The sequence below is a fragment of the Numenius arquata genome, chromosome 11 (genome assembly GCF_964106895.1).
Source record: "Numenius arquata chromosome 11, bNumArq3.hap1.1, whole genome shotgun sequence".
Lineage (NCBI taxonomy): Eukaryota > Metazoa > Chordata > Aves > Charadriiformes > Scolopacidae > Numenius > Numenius arquata.
Window position 1 is genome coordinate 8,403,116 of NC_133586.1, and position 16,827 is coordinate 8,419,942.

At 46.8% G+C, this 16,827-nt stretch overlaps 1 protein-coding gene across 5 annotated transcripts in view; it reads right to left on the bottom strand.

Moving 5' to 3' along the window:
• Positions 1 to 932: 932 nt before the first annotated feature.
• The window catches only part of NTRK3 (neurotrophic receptor tyrosine kinase 3), a 216,316-nt gene continuing 200,421 nt past the window's right edge, over positions 933 to 16,827 (bottom strand). For 3 of the 5 annotated variants that reach the window (XM_074156761.1, XM_074156760.1, XM_074156758.1), the window contains 2 exons: positions 4,389 to 4,547; positions 933 to 1,415 (listed from right to left, as the gene is read on the bottom strand). In XM_074156761.1, the coding sequence (XP_074012862.1) occupies positions 1,230 to 1,415; positions 4,389 to 4,547 (345 nt within the window). In that variant the 3' untranslated portion in view covers positions 933 to 1,229. Of the gene's footprint in view, positions 1,416 to 4,388; positions 4,548 to 5,634; positions 5,655 to 12,726; positions 12,743 to 16,827 lie in introns of all 5 variants that reach the window. The other 2 variants (XM_074156757.1, XM_074156756.1) reach the window with 2 other exon arrangements.

The window sequence follows — 16,827 nt, forward strand, 5'->3', positions numbered from 1 at the left end:
TGCAGCCTTTCCCCCATGCAGGGACCAGGGATCCAACCCTGTCTGCTGAAGGTTTACACCAGAGACCAATTTGGCCCTGGTGCCAACAGCTGAGGGAGGGGGAACCACCCCATGGCTGCTGGCAAAAGTGAAGGGTGGGAGAAAAAGGAGAGGTGGGAACGGGGGGGGTTGTTCCTCCCAAAGTCGCCGCCTGCACTGGGCGCCTTGGGCAAACGGCATTCCTGTCTCGCACACTGCAATGGGTTGGGGATGATTCGGGACCAGGTCTCCAGGACCCCCCCTCAACTCCCTCGCGCAGCCGCTTCGGTCCCGCTGTTCTCCCAGCCCTGGCGCAGGGCAGGAGGGAGGTCTGGGTCCGGCCGGCTCGCCATCTGCAGGAGGGCGGCTGGTTCCCGGTGTGTGTTTTACCCGTAGGTGCCACAATCCTTTGACTGTGTGTTCAAAAGCCTTGAGTCTATACATTTAAGAATCAGCAAATTAGAAAAATTGTCTCCTGAAATGTTGGAGGGAGGAAAAAGGCAGGAAGGCAGAGAGGGATGGGAAAGGACCAAGAGGGAGGGAAGGAAGGGGTTGGTAAAAGAGAGTTCATCCAGGGGCACTGCCCTGGCTTTGCGCCCATCACCTGCGGGCTGAGAAGGAGAGCGGGAGGCAAGGAGGAAAAAGGAGGACTGATTTCACACATTCAGTGCATATCATACAACCAGGGCAAGGCTTTCCTCCGGGGGCTCCTTCCCCGGGATGGCATCACTGCTGTCGCCAGTCTAGAGCCCTGACCAGCAGCCCGAACCATACTCACAGCAGGGTTACAATTCACTGCTTCATTGCTCGGGGGAAAGATACCTTCTCCTTTCTTTCTTTTTTTTTTTTTTTTAATTATATATATTTCTTTTTAAGTACTTTTTTCTCCCTTTTTTGTTGTTTTTTTTTTTTTTAAAGTCTTATAATTTTCTGTAACAGCAGCTTCTTTCTGTATTGGTGTGGAAGTTATAGAGAGAGATATATCTATAAATATATATTTAAGCCAAACTGCCTTACAGGTTGTTGTTTTGTGGGATTTTTGTTGGTTTGCTTTTTGTTTTGCTTTGTTTTTTTTCAGTGTTGTATGTGTAGCAGGCACTTGAGTTTATATGAAGATGTTTGCTTGGGAGCTGAGGGGCAAAGGACTTGGGAGGGAGAGAGGGAAGGAAGGACGGAAGGAAGGAGCAGGGGCTTTTGACAAGTGGCCACTGCTAGCCAAGGATGTCCAGGTAGATTGGTGTGGCCTTGCCCAGAGCATGAAGGATCTTGTAGATCTCCTTGATGTTGAGCCTTTGCTGAGGTTCTCTCTGCCAGCAGCCCAACATGATGTCGTAAACCTCCTTGGGGCAGACTCGAGGCCTTTCCAAAACTCGGCCTTGGGTAATGCACTCAATGACCTGAAAGAAAGAAAGAAAGAAAGGAGACATTGAGCATCAGTCGGGCGGCTCCTGGAGGATGTCCTGTCCCAGCTACTTCTTGGCTGATGTGGTACCGTCTAGTGAACGGGAGTGCTGAGAAGCCAAGAGGTCTGCAGATCCTCAGTGCTCACCTGTTTGTGTGTTGTTAATGATAATTTTACAGTGAAAAGCTCGTCTCCAGCTGTAGTCCTGCAGTTCTCGAAAACCTTCCCCATTTGACACCTACCTACCTTAATGCTCTCTCCAAATAGCAGGTCACTAGCAAATGAAATGAAGTTTTAATTTATGATGTCAGTTTTTCCTGCTAGTTGAAGAAGGAAAAAAAACCTTAAAAGCCCCAAACGAAAGTAATATTTAGCACAGATGAAATGATATTTTTTTCCCTGAAAATCAAGATTCCTTTCCGTTGCAAAGCCCAGGAGAGTTTTACAAGGGAGAGTTCAGGGCATCTTTTCCTACCTCCATCTCCAAGGGCAGCTTGGCCTCATTTTGTCATGGAAAAGCAGCTGAAAGAATGAAATTTCATCTCAAATCACATCTGTGATGGAGAAACAAAATTTGCAGTGCTAACACTCTGTTCAGGGTCAGGTTGGTGCTGCTAATGAGAGAAATGTGAGCTCTTGGACAGCATTAAAGACTCTTCAGAGGGATGCCATTGGAAAGGACTCCCCTAAGTGTCTGGTTTTATTTTGTTCACTGGAGGAATGGATGCAAAGGGAAGCCGGATATGATTTGTCAGAGAGCTGCTATTATCGTCTGGCCTCCTTGGTTGGAGTTGATGAGTCCCAGCATCACAGTGTGCAAGTGACCTGCCATGCTCTGCAGATAAACACAGATCCCAAGCAGTGTGTTGAGGGAAGCCACCCAGCAAGGGGTGTTTGGAATTTATCATTTATGAATAGTAATGGGCCTGCCACACAGCTCAACTGATACTTATCGCTTTGCTGTTTGCATATAAATACAGAGGGGAGAGATTAGGACCTGCTGAAAGCCGGGAGAGGAAGATGCAGCATGTGGAGAAGCCTGCACCGCCATAAAGCTGCTGGCAGCCATGACCTGTGGCAGGAGGTGAGTTATGGTTTCTGACAGGACATCCTGGACATGCTCAGGAGCCCTGTGGTGAGTCCTTTCTCTCCAGGACAAGGAAGGGCATAGACAGAAGTCAATGGACTGGCTTTCAGATGACGTGGTGCCCTGTCTCATCTCTGTGCTCAGGAAAGGACTCTTCCAACCTTGAAAAGAATCTCCTAAAAATGCTCTGGGGCTATGAGGCTGTGCGGATGCCACAGGAAGGAGCAGGCATCCCAGCCTTGATAATACCCACACCCAGCAGCAGTGGTGCTCAACCAGCCTGGGGATTGCTCATGGTCCAGTCCTGGCAACCCCGAGTCTGATATAGGCTCCTTTAATTTGCTTCTCCATGGAGCTCTGCATCTGCGGCCAGGCTGCTGCTGAGACTTGCTCTTACACCCCACCATCCAGGAGCTGGTGGAGGTGTCAGTCCCCTGCAGCCACCTGGGTTCTGCCCACCCCTCCACAAATTGTGAAAAAGGAGCCAGTTGAGAGCTAACGTGGCTCCCTCCCACCAGGATAGTGTGGTCTGGGGTGGGAATCCTTAGCTCTCAGAAAGAAGCGGATACAACGATAGGAAAGGGAAAGACAAGATTTTTCCAGGGATGGTAGCAAAGCCAATACAGCTGTATCTGTGCAGATTTTAACCAGCCCTCCTCCCTCAAGGATGGGGGTGACTATTCCCAGGCCTACTGCCCTGCAAAGGAAACTGAGGCAGAAAGCACAGGGGCAGCTGAGCTGTCAGATTCCAGCGTGCCTATCACCCTTGTACAAGCTACATGTGCTCATTTGTGTGTGTTTGTATTTACCCTCCCAGGGAATGCAAGAGCAGCTCATTAAACAGCATGACAAATAACTTCTGTCGCTGTCTATTCCATTGTTTGTGTCTCTAAAATGTTTGCGTGTGCTACTTTGGGATATACAGTCAGGCCCCATTGAGCACACGAATGGGCAAGTATTAGAGCTGTAAAGCAACACCTTGGATTCGCCATCTCTGCAACTCACTTAATTAAGGGATCTGTATCCAGAAAGCAGAAAATGCACATTTCTCATTACAAAAGGTGAAATTTCTGAAATCCATTAGATACACAGTAGGATAAAAATGTGCAAGGTTCCCACACACTGCTATGTCAATGCATCTTGTTCCTCTTCTATAATACCCCCTGCTATTCTGAGCAAAAATCTTCCAATGCATTTCTGCTGATGTGCCTCAAACCTCAGCTCTGACACTCTGCTAATCCCAGCCAGCCTTCCCTCAACATTTTTACAGTACAGCCCTATACTTATGGGCTGCAACTTTTGCTATTCAAAGAAATAATAAGGACGAACCAGCTCCTTGGGTCCCACCCTCAATGAACTGGGGCAAACCAAACAGTAGATATCCATATGGGAAAAAGCCCCACAAAAATGTACCATGTGCCACGTAACAGGCTTCCAACACTTTCTCATAAACCAAGAGAGTGCAGTAAGAGCCTCAGCTATAAAATAAGGAGGAAGAGAGCAGAAGAAATGCAAGGCATGACAATAACTTAGATCCCAGCAGTAATTTGGGTGTCCCAGGTTCTGGCAGCACTCCGAGAGTTTATCAGATGTGGTATGACAGGAACTTAGATGGGAAAGACTGAGGATGAGCCAGTACATGGCTTTGGCAGAGCCCTTTTGATTCTTGCATGCCTCAGTTTCCCCAGCTCTTAAACAGAGATAATGACACTTCTCCCATGGTGAAGCATTTTATCTCTGTGCCTGAAAAGGGACATCATGAGGAACTATTGCAGATGCCAAGGAGGGGACCACCTCTGTATGAACTGTTTTGCAAGTGTCTGGAAAGTACAGATGGTAAAAAGTACAGTTTCCAGCTGAGGTGTCTCAGTACTGGTGTACCTCTGTGTTTGAGAGCTGAAACCAGGGCTGCTTCCCATATGTGAAGATCTCCCAGAGGATCACCCCAAAGCTCCAGACGTCACTCTCTGTTGTGAACTTCCTGTACATGATGCTCTCCGGAGGCATCCAGCGGATAGGCAGCATGGTGTGTCCTCCAACCTGGGTGAGGGCAAAGGCACAAGAAAATCTGAGTGATTAGAGCCCTGAAGAAGGGGTCAGCCCTGACATGGACAAACCCAGGGCCTCTCTGTGAGCTACATCAACGTGGAGCTGTTCAAAAATGCTGGCTACTACCTCCCCGACCGCCCATGGGCTTACCCGCCAATCCCACCTGGTTAACATGATAGATAGGGAGCGAAATGTATCAAGATAAATGATGTCCTCTCCTCCCAAAATGGGTTTGTAAAGAAATCAAATAACAAAATGCCAAGAGCATACTCCAGCCCTACGGTCTGAGGAACCAGGAGGCAAGGCAAAGACCAGCGTTCAGCAAAGTACTGTGCTGAGTTTTGCAGGAGCTCAGTTCTCTTGAGGCACCCACCAGAAATACAGCGTGAGGTTTGTCCCTCTCTTTCGTAAGGTTTTTCTAAAAGCGATGCACAGGCATCTGTGCATCACCTAATTGCATGAAAGATTTTGTGCTCGTAACACTGTGCTACAGGCCTTTTCAAAGAGTGCTTTGAATATGCTAATGACTGCAGGACCGCACTGCAAAAAGGCGGTCTGTTTGTAAAGAACAGGCTCTTACAGGCACAGATATGCCCAGCGTTTAATGGAGGCAGGAAAGCCAGCTCCTTTGGAGAGTTTGGAAATGGAAGGGCCCATGGGCAAAGTCCCACTGGGGTATGCTGAGCCAGGGAAAGGCACTTTCTCCATCAGAGTCTGCCCTTCTCTACGGCACATGAATCCAGAAGGTAGATACATGCCAACAGTTTGAAAGCATATGGATTTACCTCCAGATTCACTAGAGATTTCTAACCAAGTGTCTCTGAGCAGGACAAGTTTTCCTCTGTTCTGTCCTTCTACATAAGAAGCACCATCTGTGGGGAAACAGCTAATTGATAAGACCAGCCGGTGCTGGAAGCAGTATGGCTGCAAGTCTCTAGCACTTGTTTCTGCTGAGGGTAAAGTGTCTGAGGTTTTAGTGATGATGAGAAAGAGTGCTTTTGTGGTGCTGCTTGGAAAACTGCTTGTCTCATTATGGACACCAAAAAAGTAAGCGCTAATAACTTTGTAGCACTGCAACTGAATCAAACAGGCAGAAATCTCTCTGGTCCTATGACGGATCAGGGGAGAAGGTATCTAGGCTTCCAGCATATGTGTGGCTATTCAAAATAATGAGATCGTTGTGCTCATTTGGATGAAAACACTTCTTGTACAAACAAAAGCTCTCCTCTGAGTTGCCGGTTTTCCCAAGCTCCCACAGGTTTCTTTGCCCGATTAAAGCAGAACTAGAGTGGGGAAGGGTCAGCACAGAGACATACTGCTGCGCTCAGAAGCAAGAGGGACAATGCTGGGGAGGTGTGTTGAAACTGGGTGTGAAATGGGTATGATGCTTAGCAGGTTTTCTGCATGGAGGGTGTGAGTCAGACTTCTCTGAGGTTTGACAGAATTTGGACCAGGGCTTGCAGTGTTGTACTCGGAAATCTGCAAACCAGCCCTTTAACGAACTCAGAAACAACCTCTTCCTACAAAAATAAAAAAAATAAAAATAAAAATAAAAATTAAAAAAAAAGAGAAGGAAGAGCGGGGTTTTTAAAGGTCTCAGGAACATCTTCCTTTCCTAAGTACAGAGGTGCTCAGAACTGCAATGCACGAAGGAAAAAAAAGCTCATTGCAGCTCTACACCTCCTATTTAGAAATGGCTTGGCTGGTGTGTTCTCAGTTTGCTGCTCTGAACTCCCAAGAATATTCTCCCATAATGGAAATGGAAATATGCTTCTCTTTGTTCCTTTGAAACCCTGGCTGCAATTTTAGCTCTTTCCTGCATTCCCAGCTTTTACAAGTTGCTTTCCCTTCTTGTGATGGGCTCTGAGGAAATGTTATCGACAGAACAGAACATACATCAAACTTGATTGTTGCAAAAACTGTTTTGTGCTAATGCATATTTTGTTCTCCTTTAAGTAGCACTAACTCTTCAGTTTTCCAGCAATCTCAAGATGATTACTTATTGCAAAGCTCTCTACGTTTGAAATATCCTGAATCTTGCAGGATCATTTGAGATTACAGGTAGTACATCATATTGAGCACACTTAACTCCCTTTTGAACGGGTCTTACAGCAGTTCAGAATCTACGAACCAGGTCCTCAGCTTACACGAACAGCATTACAGCAGTATTGCTTGAATGGGAGGGCCCTGATTTACACCATGTGAGGATCTGGCCCTGAAAGCAGAGCAGAAAAGCCTGTAGTCCCATCTCAGTTCTAATAACCTAAAATAAAGTCAAGGTCTTTGGTCTCCTCTAGACAGATCCTGGTGAAGAACTGCCAGTCAAGTGACATACACAGTCAACGGTTGTCCCAAGGATATGACAACACAGTCTAGGCTTAGTTCATATGGTGGAGTCCAGGGTCTGCCAAAGCATTCCTCTCAGCCCTGTATGCCATGTGAGACAACTTTATTAAAAATTAATCTAGTAATAATAATAAAATTAACTGGGGGGGAGGGGGGAACCCCCTAAGCAATGCCCAGAAATATATGGATTCCAAAATACAGCTCAGCTATGCTCATAGATAAGGAGGTATTCTTTGCAGAGGTATTCTTTGCATCTCAAACAAGATGCCACATTTTTAAGAGCAAATGTTGTCTGGCACCTACTAGCTAACTCTAAGCAGAACAGCCATCCATTAAACTGTACCATAAAAAGACTCCAATGTCTAGCCTAGCACATAAGGCTGACTATTACATTTTAAAGGCTTGCCTTTTAACTATCCCTTACTGCTCCCCTCACAAACTGATTAGGATTAAAATTCCCATTTCACAGATGAGAAAACAAATGCAGGAAGGCAGGGAGAGGCCCTCCTCTGAAGCTATACAGTAAGTGAACACTCAGTCGAGTCTTCCTGCTCTGCAGTCAGCTGTACCCTCTTATTTGCTGATGTGGCAAAATGATTTAGAGCTGAGCACAGAGGGATTGTGCTACTGATGCCACAGGAAGCAGAGTGTGTCCACGGTGACAGAAATCCTTTGCATAACATGTAGTGGCTGTGATCTGTGTTACACCAGTATAGACTTGCACGTGATTCCCACAGCTACATACTTTTACAGGACCAGCCGTTGCCAAAAGCTTAAAAGCAAAATGATGCTATTAAATCAGGCTAAAAAAAAAAAAAAAAAAAAAAAGGAGGCTGTTTTTTTCTTTTGCAAAGCCAGTTTGCATGGCATCATGTCCTTGGCCCTGGGAAGAATCGTTACTGCATCTTCAGACAGAAGCTGAACATCGCTTCAGTCAAGCCCCTTTTTGCTCAGAGCTGGGCCTGGCAGGTTTCAGAAATAAGTGACCATGCAGGACTGATTCTTGTCAGCAGCATGCTAATTCCAAGTCTTTCTAAAACAGTCATGTCATCTTCCCACTCCACTGCCATTCCCCTTGGGAGCCAGGGATGGCAGAGCCCAGCCATCATGCAGGTTCATCTTATAAAGACCCCTAAGAGTGAAATGTCCTCAAACAGTGACATTGCAACATTTCCTCTGGAGGCACTCCACAACCTGGAAGAGGGATTTGTTTTCAAGCAAATAAATCCTCTTCTGTTCCTCCCTTTAAATCCTATGATGCTGCCAAGCTCGCCCTTTCTCCTTGTTATTTTAATGCTTCATAGACCTGCAGACTGGCCTCTTTATCCCATTGCCATGGCTGTCTAGCTTTGCTTGACATTTTTAGCTCTCTAACTTTCTCTCCCTAGATCAATTCCCCGTGCCCACGTTGACATGTTATTCCCACTGCTTTGCTCTTTCACTTTGTAGTACTATCCTGGTAATAAATAGAGCAATCAGTGCATATCTCTGAGTGGCCAAAAGTTTCCTTCTTCTGTCTCCATTTCAAGATCACAGTATCACCTACTCGTTTCCATCCTTTTCTAATGGATAATCCCAAGTGCATGACCGGGTCTACAGCCATGTGTTTCTGATACTCTAGGGCACCTGGCCTCTGCTCTGAAGCCTCATTACGCATCCAAGCCCATAGACTTGCAAGATAACCAGCCACTCCCTTTGAGCAGCTTAATGCTGTATTAGATATGAACCTCAGGGAGCTGGGGGAGGTTCGTGAAAGGCCAGTGTTAATGGCCATTAGGGAGACAGATAATTACTTAATGCTAGTACAGCACTTTGACGATGTAAAGCTATATAAGTGCTATGTACAAGCAGTATTATAAGGTTCGAGGTTTGTCTGCTAGCAAGGAAAGCTGGTGTCTGGGGAAAAAATTCTCCTTGTCCCAGCTTTCTGAATGACATCCAGCTGATTAGGAAAGGAAAAGATGACATGTTATCCCCAATGACTTCGGCAGTGCAACAGCAGGTAGTGCAGCAGCAGTTCTCAGCGAAATCTGTGCGGTATATCCACAGTCTGGGTCACTAACCGAGATACCAGGAAAATCAAAACCAGAGTAGGACTGTAAAACCCTCATGACAACTTTGGACTGGTGGGAATCCAGATCCTAACATGTTAAAGGCAGCTTTTGGTGAGCAGCCCTGTTTTCCCCCTCCCAGCTTGCATGTTAGTTCCAGGGCTGTAGGCACAAGTAGCATTCAGAGGGAAGCTACTGGGCCATCCTCTCCATGCTCCCAGCTGAAGGTTGCTTCATGGATCTTAGCTAAGAGAATTTGGTCTCTGGTGTACTCTAAGGCTGTGTTTTGTTTTCCTTTTTGTGCAGTTTCCTTCCCAACTTTGAAATAAAATAAAAAATATATCAGTGGTTTTGTTTTCCTTGGTCATTTGACATTTGCTCTCCAAAGTCATTTGACAGCTTTCTTCCTGTTCCTAGCCTACTTCAGGGAGGCTCTGTTCCTGGTCTTGCCTTTGGAAAGTCACGAGAACAACCATAGGTGTCTTCATATGGTGCAGCATTATTTGAAGTTCCCTTTTGTGTGCAAGAAGTTGGAGATTGTACAGAATCACGTAGCAGTAGTGGAGACCTTGGCACCATTTCTCTCCAGGAAAATCTACTCAACACTCAATCCACTCAACCGCGTGATAAGACACACATTCTCTGATTACTGTCTCTCTTCCTGCTGCTGTAGGTAGGGATGACCTGGGATCTTCTTTAATTGCAGACCTGGCTGTCATCCCAGGCTGGGCTGCACTGGAACATACGTCCTTTAGACCTCAGCTCCAGGAGCTGGGTGATCCCTGGAAGACACTTAGCTCTGAACTTTCCCCCAGCGGCCAGATGTATGTCCCCATCAGGACACATTAATTCCTGCTGCGGGCAGGATGTGTTATTCAGCAGTTCTGGACAGCTTTGTATGAGTAAGAGCCACAGGTGGTTGGGTCACCCGAGAGGACACAAGGACCAAAAAAAAAAGCAATGCAAGCAAGAAGCAGGAAAAGCTTCTCTGTTTGGCTAAGTTGAGCTCTTGGAGAAAAACAAACAACAAACAAAACTGCTGTAGATCGCGCTTTCATGAGTTGAAGTTTGTCAGATCAGGTTGGGGCATGCGAAGGTGGGTTCTCAGAGGCAAGAAGCCAGGGCAGTACGTGTTCATGGCTGGGTCTCCAGGAGGAGACACTCCTTCCCTGCCTTCAGTGCTGGATCCAGCAGCACTGCGAGACATTTCTCTATCAGATGTGCCAGTATTTTGCCTGTGTGAGTCCTGACAGATTCCTGGGCACCTTTTACAAAGCAGAGGGATTAGCTCTGACGTGCCAGACAGAGCTGAGCTTTGCTGAACATTAGCTGTCCCACACTTCATAGTTCTGTCACCTTACTAGGCTCTTAAGTACCCAAGTAGTTTACATCAGAAGTAGCTGAATTTAAGTGCAAGTTGTGACTGGATGTGATTCCCAAGCACTTTATCTGTAATTTCATTTCAGTTTATCCAGAAAGAAGGGTGCTAGCTATAGCTGAGACTGCACCATGGCCAGAATTACTCCGGCCTCAATACATCCTCAAGGTGTTCTCCTGACTGAAAGGCATCATGTGTTATGGCCATACCACCCCCAGCCTGAGCCTATTCTAAGTGATTCGAAAGCCGTCACTGCAAACTCTCAGCGTAGCCCTGTCCTTGCCTTCAGGTCTTGTGCCTTTGCTGTTCCTACTGTTATAGCCAGTGCTGAATGTGAGTTTAAAACCAGCCAACAAAACCTAAAAAGCTTCCGCCAAACATTTTTGACTCACATGACTTTTTGTCTTCACCATGCAGCACTCTGCATGTGTCTGCTCCATTTTCCGGGAATGGCAGAGCTGATCCTCTCCTAACCCTCGCTCTCTGCATCTAACCATCTCCTCTGTTGCAGGCTCTGGCAGTGCCGCAGCGTGGGGCTTGCTGCTCCCCTGCATACCAGTGACTGAAGACATCTCACATGCAAGGGATCATAGAGGATTTTTGGAGATTTACAGAATACACAAAGCAACCTGTAGCTGTTTCTCTTGCATGGCTCTGTGCTGAATGTCCCAGCCTTGCCTAAAGCAGGGGAGATGCAGGTCACCTGCTGCCAGAGGGGAGAGGGATGGATTTACCCAGAGAGAGCATGGGGAAAGAAACCAAATGTCCCTGTCGTGAGGTGATGTAAGGAGCCAGATGGACTTGCTCAGGAGCAGGAAAGACTGACCAGGCAGGGTTAATGCACAACTGAGAAGGGGGTGAGACCTTCCTGCTGTCAGTAGGACTGTTTGGCAAGGGACTGTTTGTTCCCCCCAGATGCACATACTGTGTTTAAACATGAGTCTAAAAATAAAGCCTGCCATTGACATTGTTTTTCCTTACTTCATTTAACAATCTAGTTGCTTTATGACCTGTAATTCTGAATCACATTGAATCAAGCGGTGTAATTTGCAAGCAGGGACAGCGGCCTTTCTCCCCCTTCCCCTCATCTCTGCTCCACTGAGTGTGTTTTAATCCCACGGTTTTCAGCATTCCTAATGAGCCATTAACAAGCTGCCAATTACTTATGCAAATGAGGGGGGGCAGACATGGAGGGGTGGCTGTAGCTAGAGGTAAATTCTGCTACCTCAAAACGGCCTGAGATAAATCACTGCTGCTCTAAGAGCTGCCTGTACCCAAGAGTCCTCTCAGTTATATTATCTGCCATCTAAAAATGCCAGAGGTAATGCAGAGGATGGTTAAGAAAAGGGAAACAGAGGAGTAATCGCACATATATTTTTAATTATGTTTGCCAATAAGCTATTTGGTGTGCTCCTTACCGCAGCTCACTCCTCCCCTTTTCTTCCCAGAACTCAAAGCAGCAGCACCCACTGCTAGGAAAGGGCTGTACAACCAGCCTGCAGGGGAACAAAGGTCAGTTTCTCATTTTCATGCAAGCAAATGCTCCAAAATCCATGATCTCCAACACTAGGACATAAACTGTGAGGAAACCCAGCCATGCCTCATTCAGCTGGGGAGATGTGGGAGCAGAGCAGCTGTAGTTTGCAAACCACATAGTAAAGAGGTCAGCGAGGCCACCACCAGGTCCTAAACCCCTGCCCTAGTAGTTGCTGCTAGAGTCTTCCCAGGTGAGGGAGACAGCCTCCTGATCCCCTGGGCCACCTACTGAAAGCTTCTTGTGGCCCAGAATGACAAGACCCCACACTAAGATCTCAGACAGCAGAGGAAAGTGGTGGCACTGGGGAAGGATTCACTGGTGGCAGGCCCAGTGGCTTCCCACTGCTTGGCTGTGGGTTGGCACTGGGAGGCTGTGCAGAGGATTGCATGCAGATGGTGGCCTCTGCGGTCTTCTGCACCACAGCCACAACATGGCCACCATATCTAGGCTGTTCATAGGCTACCAACTAAGCCACCTTTCTCCTGGTCAGTGCCCAGATAACAGCAGAGGCCGAGAAGGCCACTAAACCTATTCAAACTACAGCCATCAAAGAGTTTGTCAGGCACCGTATGGATTTAGCAATTTGTCTCCACCAGGCTGGAGACCCTTGCACCACACCAGGCTTTTTTAGGACAGACCTGCTCAGAGACATGCAATACCCATGAAACGGCACAGCTGTCGGCTGGTTCCAACTTCAAAGGGGATCTGTAGTCTGCAAAGACTGCATGTGCCAACAGAAATTGTCCATAACTGATCTGCATTATCATTTTGCAGTGAGCTGGTAATACTACAAGAAGTGTTTAATAGCTCAAAAGCTAATCAGATAGAGGCTAAGTTAAACCATCATGATGCAAGAACCACGTCCATCAGGATTCTGCTCTTTTGGTGATGCAGAGAATGAAAATCAGCTCAGTTTCTGGCTTTGGAAAGTAAGAAGAAGATTTGACCAATAAATCTTAACATGGCGATTTAAAAGCAAAGTCTCAAAATGGCCTGAGAAATACAGTTTAGGAAATAGGACCAATAAAGCACTTGCATGTGCGATCACTCTATGCTAAAATGCTTTCAGATCAGTATCTCATAATCTCCCCTTCCATCGTCCCTCTCTCTCTGTCCTGTCAGTGACTCCCCTCTGGGTAACCAATAATGCTCCGTCTTTGTCTGCAGCCAGAGCCATTCCTGACTGACGACTATACATGATTTAGATAAGGCTCCATTACTTAACTTCTGGATGCTGGATAATCAGTTCAACTGCCTTGGCATTAATCATAATAATATTCAAAATTCATTAGGCTGGATTGTTTGGAATCTATTTCTTGTTAATGTCAGATTCACTGAGCACAGGCCTGGCAGCGTACAGACAGCAATTTAGTACAACGCAGGGTACGGGAACTCCCTGTGGAAGTGGTCCCTTTCACTACGTGCAGCTGGACCGTGATGCGGCAGCTCCTGCCTGGTTTGTCATTTGTGAATCTTGTTAAGTCGCACTGAAACACTGTGAGCATGCTGCCTGTTGGCTGATCAAGGGGCATCTATAGAAATAAATAGCTGAGTATGGAGTTTTTTTAAGGGGGAATGTTAGATGCTCAGCTCTGCACCCACAAATCTTAATAGTATCTTTTGTATCTAAACACTGGGCAGCCGACCCAGAGACTTTTATGTGCAGTCATGGTATGGAGGTACAAAAATCAAGTGTCTTTTAAAAATAGAAATCTGTTCCTTGCTTTCCTGAAAACTTATAGTACTTCAGATTAGAGGGTGGGGCCTTCGTGCTTTACCAAGATGAAAAACTTACAGCAGTAAAATAGCTGGATCGTTCCTTCTAGTCAGTTTTCTGTAGGCCAATTGAGGACAGTTCCCAATGGCGTGTTTTCTAATGGTTTATTTGGCCTGTTTAAGCATTTTGGGTGATGGTATTTTCCTTCAGTACAAGTTCTCACCCTCTAGTTGAACAGTGGTTTCTCAGCAGGGAAACATCACAGAAATACAGAACTTCAGAAGATGCATACACTTTCTGTCCTAATGAAGGCAGTCCAGGGACAGATGGCATCTCAGACAAACACGTTGCAAGTCCTGTTAAAATAAAGAGCTCATCATCGGCGGCTGCAGTGTCACACCTACTAATGATGTGATTAAACTCATCCGTGCCGGTGGGAAAGCTGTGCCAGCTCTGGCACTGCTGAGTGGAGAGCTGCATTTCATGGCAGAGGCAAACCCCAACCCCCTCTTACCCATGAGTTAGGCCACTGCAGATACATTGACTATACGACGCTAATGGTTAAACTTCCTGAGACCTAAAATAGGGGAGGTTGCCCTGGACATGCCCTTCCCATGCCTGCCTGAAGCATCCCTGTCAAAAGGTGGTGTGGCACTCAGGGGAGAGGCTGCAGATGGTGACAAAGAGGGACAGGCACAGGAAAAGAGAGCGACTGCACCCATCTGATCATGGCTGTGATGGGAAAGCAGCAGCAGCACTGGGAAGGGGCAGAACTAAAACCAGCAACAGCCAAAATGGTGGCACGTGCAGAACTAAAACCAGCAACAGCCAAAATGGTGGCACGTGCAGAAAATGAGGCTGGGGTTTGGCTGCAGGATTCTGCTGGAAAACAAGCTAAATTTGAAAATTGGAAGGAATCAAGCATTGAATCCTCTTCTACTTGATTTTCCCACATGAGACTTTCTGTGCATTGAAGTTTCCTCCATACTTTATCAAGTTTTCCAGATGCCCTTGAGTAGGACAGAGTCGCTGGAGTCCCATGCATTTTAACCACCGTGTTAAAATTCTTCCTCCCTATTTATTTACCCAGGAGCGTAAATAAATAAGCAAAGCCACAAACACAGGAACCTGGTTCCCAGATGCCATTAGAGCCCTCGAGCACTAAGTGGCCACTGCAGATATCGCTAGTTGCCTTCTGCTCCCCTTCCTGCAGCCGGCCAGATTCTCCACCCCAGTGAGCCCCGCTGGGACCATTTCACAAAGCCAGCGCCCAATAGGACACATCTGACTGTTTTTTCTGTAATATAGGACTGCTTCTAGATGGTCAGCTCTCCAAAGCAGGAGAGTTTTCCTAGAGGAGTCTCTAGCCACCAGCTCTCCATTAGGGTTAGCCACAAGAGGAAGGACGGAAGGAGAAAGTGAGTCTAAAGAAACCACTAATGTTCTGCAGCGTCTGAGAGGATGAATGACCCCTGCAGACACATGCTGAGCAGACAGGGCAGTCCTCAATTATGTCATTGTTGGAGCATTTACTTCAAGGAGAAACGTGACTACAAATTCTGGGCTTAAAGCCTTGGCTGGTTTCACTGCCTCTGGATAAGCCACTGTAGTCCAAGAGCATTAGGTATGTGTATGCAGCATGCACCGGCAATGGCACGCGTGTCTGTGTATGAAACAGCTTTACAGCCCAAAGAGTAGAGCTGAAAAAAAAACTTTATTAAATTTCATTCTGCCCTCTTTCCTTTGTGAGAGAGGGCCCTAAAGGATTTGTCAAGGTGTCGATGGGTGCCAATCCATATATCCCAGTGGGCAACCCACAGCCTCCCTCGGGAAATCACAAGCAAATCTTGCCTACATGATGGAAATTTCCTGCTTGCCACACTGATTTTCCTCAGCCTCATCCTCACCGCATTATCCCTGTGCTAACTTCTATATACTTCTCTCAACTTTTTCCAACCTTCAGGCTCACAACTTTGTAAATATTTGCAATCAGGTAGCACATCTCCCCACTCTGGTCATTCTTTAGACAAACTATTTACATACAGCTCTTTCTATCCTCAGCAATCAATTGCTTCACACCGTCTTTGTTTCTGCTGCACCTCTCCAGAAGCTGTCGACCTTATGGATACTCTTTGTGGGGCTGAGTCAAGGACATGTGGCTGTGTAATAAAAGAGTATTTAAAATAATGATTGCTGTAGAGGCACACACTTTGCTCTTTGACTTGGGTTCTTTACATGGGTGGCTTCAGAAAAGCATTTGTTTCACTGGTATACTGAAAGCCACAAGCTTGCTCGGGAGCTGCCACCCCACAAGGGACTGTGCTTGGTTCGAAGAGGACAGGGTTTATAAAGACAAAATGCAACGTGACCTGGGGCGGGCACAATTGCACTTTACAGCGATACTTGCTGTATATTGATCAGAACCGGCTCGGTGCTTTATTAGCCACCTGAGAGGCGCGATGAGCTGCTACTGGAATTTGTGCTTGATAATCAAAGGCATTTGTCATTCTTCAAAATACTCCGTGAGTAGGTGTTTAATTTGGGTGCCTGTGAAAAACGGAGGAGAGCAATCTGGAGGAAGAGGCAGGGAGGCTGCAGGCACAGGTAGGGTGTCCTGCTGCCCACCCCTCATCCCACGGGGGATCCCACGGGGCATCCCTGCTGCAGCATCCCACATGGCCCTGAGGACACCATCCCATGGGGCAGGACCCAGCAGCTGTGCAGTTCTGTGGCTCAGCAGCAGTCCTCCATCACTGGCAAAGCTCTCCTTGATGAAGCTTGAAGAGCAGCAGCCTTCACTGCCATTCAGCCCCCAGCCGCCTGACATACGTAGCTCCCTCAAAACCCTCCCCTTCTGTTTTGGATTTCCTGCGTTTCCTAGACAAACTGCTCTGGTTGGGTTTTTTTTCCTTCCTCTCACTGACAGGTACAGGCGGCCTTGCTGCCCTCTCATTGCACCTCCCCCAGCTTGAATTTTAAACTATTTAACAGCTTTAAATGCACCTAATGAGGATTAAGACTGCACTTTGCTGCCATCCCTCTGCTTTTCTGACACCGAGAAGAAGAGTGGTTTGGAAACCTATTGTGGACTTCCCTGCGTTGGAGGTCTAATTACATGGTAACTGGTGACCTTGTAAGTACAGGGTAATCTGCTGTGTCATACCAGGGTAAATTATCTCAGTACTTCTGTCTTTTTCACTGTAGCCCTCTGCAAAGATGGAAATACAACCGGTTAAACGGTA